Source organism: Aphelocoma coerulescens, chromosome 28 (assembly GCF_041296385.1).
Source record: "Aphelocoma coerulescens isolate FSJ_1873_10779 chromosome 28, UR_Acoe_1.0, whole genome shotgun sequence".
In the NCBI taxonomy this organism is placed as follows: domain Eukaryota; kingdom Metazoa; phylum Chordata; class Aves; order Passeriformes; family Corvidae; genus Aphelocoma; species Aphelocoma coerulescens.
The window spans coordinates 5,337,957-5,352,444 of record NC_091041.1 but is presented as its reverse complement, the minus strand read 5'-3'; the positions used below and the strand labels follow the sequence as shown (position 1 = coordinate 5,352,444).

The following is a 14,488-nucleotide window of genomic DNA, read 5'->3' as shown; positions in this document are numbered from 1 at the left end:
GTCTGAATTCTCTGGGGGTTTTTGGGCTCAGACCCGGGGAGTCTTTTCACAGCACTGTGGTCGCTCTCTGTTTAGTCAGCAGCCCTGGTATGTTTTTCCTCTTCTTATCTGAAAATTTTTCATGTTTATTTTTGGAATTCGTTGTAACCTGAACTTTCTCAGGTGTCCTTGTGGAGAGCAAAGAAACATCTGACTTATTTTTTAGGTAGATTTTTGCCAGTTGAGAAGAGTGTGTTCTTTCTTTTACTGTTTGTCGCTTTATTTTTGGAGCAGGTTTGTTACCAACCAGCCTGGCAGTGCAAATAGAGAAGTAGCTGAAACAGTGCAGGTTCTGTGCTTCTTGCTGAAGTAAAGGCAGCACCTAATTTAACTTCTTTGGGCAACTGCCTTCGCTTTTCTCCTGGAGAATACATCCCTGGAAGCTGGAGGAGGCTGTTAGCAGAGGGTATGTAACACAAGGTTCTATCATGGTAAGAAATTAGAGAGGTTCTCTTGCTCAGTGTTTTCAGGTGGGTTTTTCGTAGGCAGCTTCCCTCAGTGATAGAAAAAACCATGGAGTATTTGACTACTTTATTGCTTTCTCCCCTGTGAAGATGGTAGGAAATTTGGGTGACATCCCTGCTGAATTCTGAGTGTCTGTCAGGTTGTGTTGGCACTGGAGAGCCTCTGCTTGCCTGGAGGCCAAAAGAATCTGTCTGAGCATCTTGCTTTAGCTTTTGGGGTTGGTCTGGCTCGTGAGGTGTTGCTGGTCGGATTTCTCTGGGATTCTTTCAGGATCCAGGCTCAGATTTTGGTTTATCACAGCCTCTTCCAGCAGCGCTGTCTGTGACTCCGTCAGGAACATCTGAAGATCATCTTCAGCAGAACTTTCTCAGGCTAGTAATTACTTTTCCCTTCAAGTGTCAATAGGATATAGCTGGGCACAAGGGAAAAAGAACTGGTCCAGGCTTGTTTTCCTGGGCTCAGCAGTGTGTCTGTGAGGTGAGATTTGCTCTGGGATGGTTGAACGAGTTTGTCAATCTGATCTCTCAATTGTCTTTCTATATTTTTCTCTTGCAAGAAAAGGAGTAAAGCCCTGTGGAAGATAAGGATCGTTCTGATGTTTCAGCAGCTCATTTAAGCCACCTTATGAGCACATAGGCAAGTGAATCAGCCCTGGTGTCTTAATACGTCCCAAAATAAATTAGACTTTCGTAAGCAAATTCGGTGGGTTTGAACTGCTGTATTTTCATTAAAAGATTGCAGTGGAGAAAACGCTCTTTAAAATTCAGCCTCGGGGTTGTGTTGTTCATTAACTGATAGTCACTCCTGTTTACCTTGTGTGATAAGTCCCATGTTAAGAATGGCCAACAGTGCTGATGCCGTCACAGCTGCCCTTCAGAGAGAATTGCTTTTTTTTTTTTTATGGCTTGCTTTACTGACAGGTGGGGGCTTTTTTGGAGCTCAAATAAATGCAAACAGCCACGATGTACCTCTCCTAATCATGGAAAGCCACTTGTTTGGTTTTTTCTCCCCCCTTCATGTTCTTAGCAGCTTGGTAACGCTGTTGTCGGTACAAAGGTCATTTAAAAATCTGACATGTCAGCCCAGCAACATACTGCTTCTTAATGAGGCTTAAAACCAGCGTGGAGCTGCCTGGTGGAAATAAATTTGGAGCTGCAGAATAGAGGGAGACATGTGAACAGCTTACTGGGATGGGATCACCTGGCTTTCCTTGCACCAGCCCCCCCCTCCCTGCTTCTCTCAGAAGCCCTGGGTACTTGCAGTTCTCTTGCATAAAGGGGTTTAATTTTTCCTCTTGTTATTCAAATGAGCACAGGTGTTTGACAGCACATTGGTGTTCTCAGAAGAAAAGCAACGAAAATACCTCCTGAAATCCAGGCACGATGGCTTTAAAATGATTTCTTCCTGTGCTTGAGGCTTTCTCTCCTCCTCACCTTGGCTTCCTGCTGCCCCATTGAGGAGGTCCTGCAACACCTCTGACTTCATCCTCACCTGGCTAAAACCCTCCTGTCCCTCCTCCTCCCCAGGATGTCACTTGCCATTGAACCCAAGCTCTTGAACCTCCCTGTTCTTGGTGACGCTCCCTCAGTCCTTTGAATGTCTGAAGGCTTTTCCTCTAATCCTGTTCCCCAGCACTACTGGAATTTCAGCACCTTCAGCCTCGCCTCAGTCTCTTCGGCTCTTTGACTGTTCCCCAGTGAAAACTAGGTCAGAAACAACTGTCAGCTTCTGATATTTCACTATTCCTGTTTTATAAGTTGTAACCCAGTGTTGCTGTGTTTAATCGCTTGCTTTAATTTTCACGTATTAAATGTCTCAGCTCGCTCTGCGGGAGCAGCCTGACACAGTAAAACTGCTCCAAATAACATCTTGGCTGTAAAAGCTGTGTTACCTTGATTGGGGCTGAAAAGGTGAATTATCTTTTTTGTTACATATAATGCTGGAGATGCCAAACTGACAGATTTTTCCACCAGCTCTCTCTTAACTGTACGTTTGCTGGCAGTTTTGGAGCTGTAATTAGCCAGCTTCTCTTGGTGCCTGTGTGGCTTTTTAACCTGATGGGTGAAAGAAAAATAGCTTAAAAACAATAATAATAATTGGAAGCCCGCAGATTGGTGAGGAACACAGCAATGCAGGTATATTGGAAGGCATTTAAGAGATTGATTTTTAACTGAGTTGTAGCTGACTGGACCCATTCAGCATTTTTATAAAACTATTCTTGGAATGGTGCTTGAAGTCTGAGCTGAGGTGCCTCAGTGGTCAGTAATCCACCTGGTGTAATTCAGGAGTATCCTTCTTCCTTTCTCTTAGGCAGACTTGGAGCCAGCCAGTGTTGGAATACTTGGGCATTCTGGCATAAATGGGATTTAAATGAATCCTTACTTTTCAGTCTAACTTAAAGGTTGTGGTTTTAAAATTCTGCCTGAGCTGTTGTCTCTGAAAAGTTTTCCAAGTTGTTTAGTAAGCTATTCTTAATACACTTTAATTTTCTTCTTTCATGTGTCTCCTGCTGCTCTGTGGTTGTTTCCAAGGATCTCAGTCAAGGCACAGGGTGGGATTGTTGGGGTGTCTGTGCAGGGCCAGGAGTTGGACTTTGATGTTCCTTGTGAGGAATCCCTTCCAACTCAGGATGTTCAGTGATTCTGTGACTTTTCTAGGATTTAAGGATCCCTGGTTTGCAGGTACCAGTGTGATCCAGCTCTTGCTTTCCATCTGGGAAACATGAGCTGTGCTTGACAGGTGGAGGAGTTGGAACCAGAGGTGAAATGCTTTATTTAAGGAAAACTTCTGGAGGGGCCAGTGGAACAAATCTCAGCCCTAGATGTGGTTCTGTTGTCACTTCCCATCACTTTTGTGGCCATCAGCTTCAGATGGAGGAGCTTGGGTGTTTTAATCAGTTCTGGAAGCTTTATTTATACAAGATGGGGATGAGGGGGAGTTAAGATGTGCTATCGTGACACTCTTTTCTGTATTAATTTGGGAAACGTTTTCTTCTGGCAGTTGGGGGTTTTGTACAGTGCAAAAAGCAAAATACTTGTAGTAGATACACTTGATACAACTGGTCCTGGAAAAGCTTTTAACTATTTTACCCTATGAGGGTGAGTTTTTCAGCCACATCTTGGGCCTGACCAACGCTGTGAGAATTTTTGTGCTTTACAATCATGAAAGAATTGTCCATAAGCAGCTTTTGTAAGGTAGCAGTTCAGAAAAAAAAAACATTAACTCTTGTCTTGGGCTAAGAATTATGATTTGATGACTCTGTTTCTTGAAAGATGCTTGGCTGGGAAACCTTTGTGTTATGTTTTTGTAGCAAGATGAGAACTGGAGGTGGTTTTGTGCAGTGGTACAAGATCTCCCTGAATTCTGACCCACAGAGCAGTTCAGGAGAGCAGAGAAATGTGTGAAGTTTGAGACAAGAGGAGATTTAAAGAGAATATAACTGGCCAGAAGAGCAGGTGAGTGCTCATGGTGGATGTTGTGCTGTGGGCAGCAGAAACAGGGAGGTTGCATCCTGCAGGGCTGGGTCCCCTCTCTGTGGGGGTCTGGATGCATCTGGGCCAGGCCAGTGCACATCAGCCAATTTCTGCTTCCCATTCCCCAGGGAAAGGAAATCTTGGGTCTTCCTGAGATTTAATAATGCATTCTCAATCTTTTCAGTGACATTTATAAAAATAATGATTTTTCAGTTGCATCCACGTATCAAATCTGAACCCGTTGAGGTGGGAATGGTCAGGAATAGAAACCCTGGGCAGCTGCCGTGGTTCTTTTTGGGCAGTCAGACCCCAAATGCCTCCCATCCTCATGTTCCCCAGAGCTGATTTCCTTATCAAAACAGCTGTATTGCTGCATTGCTTCAGAAAGGCTAAAATCAGGGAAAAGTGCCTTCTCCTAGAGGGACAACAGCGAGCCAAGCAATTTCCACGATGGAAATTTGTTTTCCTTGTCATTTCCACAAGGTTTTGGAGTTGTTGTAGAGGTGGCCACATCTCCAGCACCTTGACATGAACAAACTTCCCTCTTGTGCCAGAGGAAGCACAGAAGGCTTCATTCAAGGTGTCTTGTTCAACAGGAATGACTCTTAAAATATTAATCTGAGAGTATCTAACCCCCCATAATGAGAGAATCCCTCAGGGAAAACCAGCACTGCTGGTCACCTTTAGCAGAGTTGGGAATTTTGGATGATTCAATTTCCTTGTGCCAGTTTTGTTGTTATGGTGGTTTTTTTTTTTTCCCTTCAGTCCTTTGCCAATTTAACAGGATCATCTGATAACTCCGATAAAAATGCTGCTGCAAAAACAAGCAGTGTTGCATGCAAGAGATGATTACCCAGGGAATTTTGGGCATGGATGTCTTAAAGGGATTCAGGTCTCTCTGAATTGTCTTGTGTTGCAAATGTGTGCAGATGCTGCAGATACTGCTGAACTTCTCTTAGAGGAATATTTAATATTATATTTAATATTATTAGTATTTCAAATATAGGGAGGCAGAACAGGAAACTTCATTCTGCAGTAGTGTTTTTTTTGTTGAAAACTGTGCTTCAAAGCAAATCCACGTGTTTGAAAAACACATCTAAGGGTTTGCTTTCCTTTGCCTGCACTTTAGAAATACCAATATTTACCTTCCTTTTTTCTACCCTGTCTTTAATTTACTGTAACTGCTAAAGCCAGGCAGTGCTGCTCTGCAAGAGAGGGACAGACTCAGGCCATAGCAGCAGACTTAAATTCAAAATTAATTTTATTTAAACCACTATTTTCCTCCTGTATAAGCAACCCATTCTAGATTTGCTACTTTTAATAAGGGGGTGAGCGTTGGGATTTGTTCATTTAGCTCTTCCCCAAATTAGTTGCAAGTCATAAAACAATAGGACTTATTTCTAGGTTTGTGCTTGATTTTTAAATTTTTTTTGCAATGAATTTGCCAGCACAGCATTATCTTTGTAGGAGAGCTTTGGGAAATGTTGTTGCAACTTGTTTTATGTTTTCCCACTTTTACCTTTTATTGCTTTTAGTTGGAGTTAGAGGAGAAAAATCCCTTCAGGACAAAAGGTGATAAAAAGAAGAGTTAGTGCAGAATTTTGCTGATTTCTGGTGTGCTTGTGGAAAAGGGAGAGGAATCCTTGAACCTCTGCCTCGGGGAGAACAGGACAAGACTGAAATAAAGGTACAGGTGTTTGAATGGACAGTTTGGACTCAAGAATGCAACACTGACTAATAAAATTAAAATAGCTCTGAGGGCTGCTGGTTCTTGGTGTCAGGGAGGGTCTGGAACACCCTTTTGGAGTGAGTAACGGATACAGAAATTCCACTCAAACAAAATGAAACTTCCTTTTCAGGGAGATGCAGTAATTGTATCAAAACTGGGTGGTTTTTTTTTTTTTTACTTGGAGGAAGGAAACTCCTGGGTTATTACACTATAAAATGGGCACTGTGTTCTGTGACTTAGTAATTCTTCCATTATAGACATTTTTAATTGATTGTGACTGCTTTGATCAGTTCTAAACACTGGAAGCTGCACAGGGATGCAAAGGAGCTTTTTTCCTTCCAAAAGCCTTTCCTCCCTAAGCCTTTGGAAGTTGTGGGAGTTGGCTCCTGGTCCTCTGACAAAGCCTGCCTGAGCAGCCCCATCTTGTTAACAGTGGAATTGGTGGGAGTTTGTCATGATTAAACTGCAGATAATCATCATTACAGCCCTCGTGGCAGCCCGGTGATGAGAGTTTATGATTATTGCTCGCCTTAATGAGCAGGTCTCTCTTAACTCCCCAGAAAAGTGAAGAGAGAAAACATTAAGTTAAAAAAAGGAGCACTGTCCCATTGGGAAACGTGCCCGGAGTCTCCAAACTTGGATTCCCAGAGGAGGCTGACTCCTGCCTCTGCTCCTGAGATCTGGAGCTGTGGCTGAGTTAATTGGGAGCCCATGGTGCCACAAACCCACTTTGATCTTTTCCTGTTTCTTGCCGTCCATGTTCCCCCCTGACCTTGGACCACTCGGGTTTTGGGGTGGGTTTGGAGCCCTCTTGTTTTTGGGGCTGGATTTGGAGTCCCCTCTGGTTTTGGGGTGGATTTCCTCTGCTTTCCATCTTCAGCCAGGCAGAGCCCCCAGATCCCATCCACCAGTGAAGTTGGGTGTTCAGGAAGCAGCAATTAATCCAGTGATTGACTGGCAATTCCAAAGGGAACTGCTGTTTGGAATAAAGATGTTGTAGCTCTTAAAATGACCCTGTTATCTTCTTGTCCTCTTGCAGTGTCTCTCCCCATCCCCTGGCAGGGGAGCCTTTCCCTGCAGACAGGTGGATTTAACTCTTCAGTGTCCTCTGGAAGTGCCAGCTGTGCATAAACAAAGCTGGAATTTTCTTTGGAGACAGACCGTTTCCTCCTTGCAGCCATGGCAGCCCCTGCGTGTGTTGGTATTTATTGCAGAGCAAATCCATGTCCGTGCTCATGAAAGGGTTACTCACTTCTTGTATCTGCACTGCCATAGAAATGTAGGAGCAGGGATTGCAGGAAGTCATTTGGTGGTTCCTGCTCTTGGGAAGGGCTCAGCCCAGTGGATGGGCTGCTCTGTTTGCCAGAGCCAGGCTCTGCTCCAGCCAAACAAAGTCTCCTGCTCCACAGCGGGCTGAGTAAACGCGATACCAATTCACAATACTTTAATTATTTCTCCAAGGATTCGAGCCTCCTTTTAATTTTCTTCCTGAAAGGCATTGCCTAAATTGCCTCTGTGCCCAGCTTTCCTTCCTAGTGGAAAACTACTGTACATTGTGCTGTCCAAACGTCTTGGCTTGGTTGGGAGCAAAAGTGGTTCATCCTGGGGTTTTTAGGGGTGTGCAGGGAGCTGGAGCTCCCTTCCCAAACCCACCTTTCCCAAAGTTTGTGCTCTGGTGCTGGGGATGACCAGAGTAGCAGAATGTGTCAGAGCCATCTGTTCTTTGGGAGTTCAAAGCTTTATCTTTGCAAATACAGAAAAAACCATCACTTAATGCTGTGCTGGGAAGCAAAGATTGCTTTGAAGCACTGGAAAGTTTTAATTGGAGTTACCAAATTGAAACAAAAAGATTTTGCTGGGCTTGAGCAATCTGGGATAGCGGCAGGTGTCCCTGACCATGGCTGGGGGTGGAACTGGATGGGTTTTAAGGTCCCTTCCCACCCAAACCATTCCATTATTCCATGAAAAAAACAGTGGGAATCTGGCACAAATCACCATGTGCCACAGCCCGTCACTGAGGCTGGCAAGCCTCCACCTCCATCCCTTGTCCTGAGTTTTTGGGATGAGTGTTTGGGGAGCCATGGGGTTCATGTATCCTATCTCCCACTCCATCTCCTTCCCTTAATTCCTGACTGGAGGAGGCTCTGGCACTGCTGGAGCAGGGAGCTGCAGGGATGGGGTTGCCTCGCCCGTGCACAGCTCGGTTGGCTCCGTTTGAGTCCCCAGCTAAATTCTGCAGCAGAGACCCAACAAACACACTGCATTTTATTCAGGAGGAGCTTTTTAACCTGGATTAGCTGAGATCAGAAGCTCCAGGCATGCGAGAGAGAACCGGCTGCATGGCTGGCTCAGCTCTCGTGCCTGTGGGGTGACATCTTGATGACAGTGGAGTTTAATTGCTCTCTGCTTTGCTGATACAGGCTATTGTCCATTTAGGGCCTGGCTTTCTGCTGTACAGGGCAGGACAAAGCATTTCCATTAGGCTACAGTTTGGTTTTTAACTTAATCATGTGTCTTACTCTCTAAACTTTACACGAAAATAGAGTTTTTCTGCATTTCAAGTGGGATGATATCTGAGATGCTCAGATGTGTAGTGATGTCAAAGGCTGCTCATGATACTTCCTGGTAAAATTGGTAATTTTACTAGAATGGTGAAATTCTGTAACTCTGAGGGACTGGGAATGGTGAAATTCTGTAACTTTGGAGCTGGGAATTGTGAAATTCTGTAACTTTGGAGCTGGGAATGGTGAATGAAATTCTGTGACTTTAAGGAGCTGGGAATGGTAAAATTCTTTAACATAACCATAGGTTTCAACAAATCAAGTTGAGGGGTTTTTTTTGAGCTGACACTTTAAACTCCTTTATTTTTTATCTTACAGAAACACTGTCAATTTTTAACCCTGGAAAATTAAACCACTGAGGAAGCAACATTTGTGCTGCAACAGCCCACTTTAAATGATGCAATTATAACCAAAGAAGCCAGTGTGTCTTTAGCAGTTTAGCAATTAAAAACTTTCAAATGTACAGCTTAGCATTTTGGCTGACATAAAAGCTTTTGAGCATTTTATTGTTGCTTGTACTTCTGGGCAGGATTTGTAGGTGCTTTAATATTATGGTGATAATGTGGCCATTAATGCCTATTAGGCAAATGATAAATGATAATAAATACAAACTACAGTTCAGAGTAATTGGTGAGAGTCCAGCTCTTAAACCTTCATCAAAAGCACCTTTTAAAAAATTATTTGTGTTAAAAGCTCGAGTGTTTGCTTCTGCCCAAAGAAAATTCTTTTAAATGTTGGGGAGGGGAAAATGGGGGGTCTGTGACAACACTTGTCTTATCAAGGTGATAAATGGGATTATCTTGGAGAAGGAGGAGTGAGCAGAGGTGTCCATGGGATAATTTGGGGGTTGCTGCCCGAGGAACTCCTGTCACACCCCGCTCTGCTCCTGCTCCCTGAGGTTTGCAGATGCCATCTGCATCCCTGGAAGGATGTGGGTGAATCCTAAATCCTCCAGCAGCATCCCCGTGGCTCACCTGGGCAGCTGGCACCTCTCTGGAGTAGAAAGCCTCAGTAGTGGTGGATTTACGTGGAATTTCCAAGGCTCTTTCCATGAGAATGTTGGATTTGAATAGCAAAACTGTAATTTTCGAGTCGCAGTAGACTCCATCCCATCTGTTCTCAACTTCAAACGGGATCCTTGGGAGGCCCCAAATTGCAGATGGAAATTGTGTTGCAGGGAGATGGTGTTTTAATTCCGCAAGTAATGGATGGGACATGAAAAAGGGAATATTCAGGAGGCTTTTTTGGCTGCTGTGTTTCAGGGAGGAGGTAAATACAAGCCTTGGAATAGTGGAATGTCCTGGGAGCAGCCTTTTGTCTCTCCCTAATATGCAGCAGCTCTCTCCTGGGCCAGCTTGGGCTAATTGACTGCCAGCAAACTTCACACAGACCCACTTGAAGTTGTGGGTCTATTCCAGGGTATTCCTGTCCCTTGGGATTTGTATTTCTTGCTGCTAATGAACTCAGGGACTCGGAGCTGTCTCCTGGGAGTCTGTCACAGCCAGGCACGGGGTGGATCTGCTTTGCTTTTGGGCTCTGGTTTGCTTCGCAAGGTCCGGGAGGGGTTGAAAACAAAAATATCAACAGAAAGTAAAATCTGTGTAGCTCTGCAGGAGCTTTTCCCACATATCCAGGTGTGCTTAAACTGAGGATCCTCCTGGATTGGGATCAGACTCTTTTTATCCCACCCTTTGCCCAGTTGTGCTGGGAAGCCAGAGGAAGTAGGGGAGGGAGCCTTGCCTATATTTGGACCTCTCTGTGTGGGCTAAAGAAACATAAACCAGTCATAACTAAAGAATTAAAGAGGAACTTGGAGTTTGGAGCATTACAGAGTCTGAAATTTGTGCTTTTTAAGCGATTTCTGGTTGTTCCCATTTTTGTAACTGGTTCCTGAGGTGCAGCAGCTTTACCTGAGCACTGGTTTTACCTGGAATTGCGTGTGATGGTTGAAAACATCCCATTAATACCAGCTTTGGTTAGCAGGATTTTATAGCTTCTCTGTATATTTATTGGAATTCTTGCTACTAATTTTAACTGTTTGTAAGAAGCTTTAAATTCTGAAAATAATCCCCTTGTTCCAACACAAATAAGGGTAAATTTTCAGTTGCACTCTGGGCATTGGTGACTCTGAACATTGAACAAAGCAGACAAACACATCAATACTAAGTTCAGGCAAATATTTTCCATAGAACCCAGGCTGCAGTATAAATTCCAGTAAATACATGACAGAAATTCCCAAAACGACATATTCTTTAATTATCTGTATTTCCCTGAAGAAACAGGGAGGCTTTCAGCTGGGTACTTGACCTGAGGATTTCCAGTGTCCTTTCTGATCCTGGGTAGGAACATCCCATCCAGCTTTTCTGCTGAAGGTGTTAAAAACCTTCTGCCAGCTTCAATCATCCCTGATAAAACACTTCATTAGTTTTACATTCAGTTCTGCTGTGTTTTATTGACACTTTCTTGTTCTTCCTTCTTACTCTTTACTCAGCTTCTGTGTGCCAGAGCTGGAATATTTAAGTGTGAGGAGCTGTTTGTGTGTTGCCACCACCTCTGTGAGCTTTCAGAGTCTCTCTTTAGGGTTTTGTGCTCTCTTCTAGCCTGGGGAAACTAAAGGATGAGCACAATCCAGTGATAATAAAAGCTAAATATCCTGTGGGAGCTTTGGGGGATGAGTGTTGGGGTTTTTCTGGTTTAATCTCATGACTTCTGAAATAATCTTATGGTATGTGGAGGACTGACAAAAAGCACTTGGGTCTGTGGGGTTTTATTCATGTTGGCATCCCAGAGCAGAGCTTTAAATGGTTTTATTTCTCCACCATTCCCAGGGAATACAGCAGGAGCTGTGAAAAGCAGGGAACAGGGGGGCATGGAAGTTGGAAGCTCTCTTTCCAGATGGCAAATAAATGAAATTTTATGGAATAAATACCGAGGTGTATCCAGGCCCTTTCTGAGGGTCTGTTTTCCAGTCAGGTGGAGAGGGTGAAGCTGGTAATTCCAGTTTGGGTAGATCTCAGAGGCACAGCTGTGGTTTGGATGCTCCTTTGGGAGTTACTCCTGCAGAGCTTTGGGCCTGCAGGATGGGCCCAGCTCTGGCCCAGCAGCTCCTCTGCCGTTCCAGGGGAGGTTTGACGCAGCTCCTTGTGGGACCTGGCAGCCCCTGGAGCTGCGGGAACGCTTTGCCAACCTTCCAGCTGCCTCAGGAAGCCTTCAGCTGGAACAACAGCACGGGCCAGGAGTGGAATTCCTGTGTCTGAGGTGTGTTTAAAGGGGCTTTGCTGCCTCTGGAAACGGGTGGTTCTCGTGTGGTGCTCCCCACAGATCCCAGGAATGGTGCTCCTTCCCTCTGGACCTCTCCAGCGCTATCACCCTCATGGATGAGCTGCAGGGATGAACATCTGCTAGCTGGCAGCAGCATAAAACCTGCTCACCTGACAGGTGGCTGCTGCAAAGTACCTGAACTGTGCTTTTCTTCCTTAGTTTTTTATCTTTAATCAGCTTCCAGGAGCTGTTTTTAAACACAGAGAGTCTCCTGGAGGGATAAAGCTGGAATTCACTGGATGAGGTTGTGCCCCTTTGCTTGGACAAACCTATCTCGTTTTTCTTCTTGTCTGAACACAAAGGTGAGGTTTCATCAGCATCCTTGATTTGCCAAGGATTTACTGCACCCAGGGCTGAGGAGATGACTTGGTTTAATTGGAAAGACAGAGGGAAAGACCTTGTTCCCACTAAAAAGGGATGGAATGGCACTTGTAGGAACTGCAACACAGGAAGTTCAGTCATGGCATCACTAATGAACAGGAATTAAGTGACTCTGAGATGACTGTTCAGAAAGTGACAGAGGGATTTTGGAAAGGGCAGCAAGAACTCCTTAAAATTGGGGTTGTCCATCTGAGAACATCCAAGGAAGTTAATCCAAATGAAGATATAAATGGAAACGTGGGTTTAATTTGGTTTCACGTCATTCATCTGTTCTCTTTTATTCTGAATGGAGGTGTCCATGCAGGCATTTAATTTCATCTAATAAAGGTACTTAGAGTCACATCCTTAATTAGTTTAGGGTGTGCAGTGTGTTCTCCTGTTCCATGAACGTTCTGAACGACCTGTTGCCACGGAATTGGACATCGGGGAAGTGATGCCTGTGGAGGGATGGTGCTGCTGAGATGCCAAAAGCCTTCCCCTTCCCTGCCTAAAAAGGGAGCTGGGATGGTGCAGTGTCCATCCCATACCTGTCTCTTCCCTGTGATCCCTCCTGTGGAGCGTGGCAGGGAGCTCCAGTGTTCCTCCAGAGGGGATCACAAACAGGCACAGACAGAAACGCTGAATTTTGGGAGAGAAATCTCAGCTTTGCCATTTAGCTTGCATAAAGCTGATATTACCCACTTAACTTCAAACCAGTTTATTTGTAGACTGTGGGATTTATAAGTTCTGTAATTAAACTGTGTCTGATTTGTGCATCAGGACTTCTGTTCCTGCCTCCTTATTCCATCCTCCTTACCCCCTTTTTATTCCCCTTAAACAACTTTCCAGACCCAAGAGCAGAACTTCTCAAATCTGTAATTTGCTGTACAAGAACCACATGGGTTGGCTTTTTTCGGGTTTTGGTTGTTTTTTTTTTTTTTTTCCTTAAATCCAGATTTTTTTCATGTTTCAAATGCTTGTTTGCTCAAGTATGTTCCTATGAATTTCTGGACACGGGGAACAAAAAGCTGGCCAGGCTGTCCATGAACAGTGTCCTGTGGAATGCAGTGTCGTGGCACTCGAGGAATTCAGTGATCTCTGTACCAAGAGCAAGATGTTGTTTATTGGTGCTTTCTAAAAGTTGTTCTGGGTCTATAAAATTCCTTATCCAGTGCTCAGGGAGTGCTGTCAGTTCCGAGCCTGTTCCTGCTTTCCTCAGCATCATAAACGTCCCATCATGATCCTGGGTGTGATGCAGATCTGTGAATTTGTGTTGGGTGGGCTCTGCAAAGCCTCAGACTCTGTCTTGTGGGCTGGGTCTGTTCAGCCAAGTTTTGTTAGGTTTATCTGTGCTAAAAGGATTTTTTCTTTTGCTGGTGAATTTAGCCATTTTTTTGTTGATGTCATGGCCGAGTGTCTTCACTCCTGGGCTGGAAAAGTTTTAGGAGAGATGATAAACTTCATGAATTTCAAGCTGTTTAACTCTCTTGCTGCTAAAATGTAAATATCTGTTTCTGTAATCCATTGGAAACTGGGTGACACAAACAGGACAATACAAGTCACCCTTTTCTACTTGCTCTCCCAAATTCCTGGTGGTTTTCCCATGGAAATGTGTCTCCCATACACATGGCAACATTTTCACTTATAAATGACACTTTCAACCTATTTATAAATTCTTCTGTCCCTTTGGAAAGCTTTGCAATGGGATCCCACGGGCCTCATGGAGCTCAATTCCCATCATGGAATGCTTTGTGTGATTTAGGAAATAAAACATCCACGGCCCCAATTGCGTGGCTTGGGTTGGGTCTGTTATTTTTTTCTTGAGTTGAAACCTCAGGTGAGGCTTGGAATGGAAGTCTTTGTGATCTGTAAAATCACAGCGAGGCAGAAAGGCTGCAATTGAGCACTTTGGAGCAGTTTTGGAGTCCCAGGAATATGATTTTTTTAAATGTAAGCAACTGAGCCTGGAGGAAGAGGCCGATTGTTGAAACAGGCAACGTAACAACACGATTTTGCAACGGAGCTGCAAAAAGTTTGCTTTTCCAAAGGATTGCCAGCTTTCTCTTGGAAAAAATTCCCTTTGCGTCCTCTCAGGACAAGAACTGGAATAAATTTTCCTCTCAAGTCTTCATTTTTTAACTCAAAACTTACATAAGCACCAAAGCTGAGCTGTTCTGTGCCCAAAATGTGGTGGAGGGGTCGGGAGGAGCCATGTGTCACCTCTGAGCTGCTCCTCTCCTGAACTAAGGGTGACCTTAGTTTATCCCTTTTCTGGACACAAATGTCTGTTTCAGGAACTTTTTTTTGTTTTTTATTTAAAATATACATTTCCCTGAGCCTTTTCCCTTTAAAAAAGAATTAAGGAAAGTAAAAAAATCCAGGTGAAAAATTAAGCTTGAGTGTGGTTTGGCAGTGAACGTTGGAGCTTTGAATTTCTCTGAGGTAATTTTTGTTTTTCCACTTGTTTTTGTAGGATGCTGTGACGTCAAAACCAGTCATCCAGTTTCAAGGAAGCCAAGGGGTAAGTTTGTCCCTGGAAA

General features: G+C 44.1%; 1 protein-coding gene across 1 annotated transcript in view; it reads left to right on the top strand.

Moving 5' to 3' along the window:
* ELL (elongation factor for RNA polymerase II) overlaps positions 1–14,488 on the top strand; it is a 53,567-nt gene that overhangs the window by 10,370 nt on the left and 28,709 nt on the right. The window contains exon 2 of the mRNA XM_068996900.1: positions 14,422–14,469. Coding sequence (XP_068853001.1) covers positions 14,422–14,469 — 48 coding nt within the window. The remainder of the gene's footprint in view (positions 1–14,421; positions 14,470–14,488) is intronic.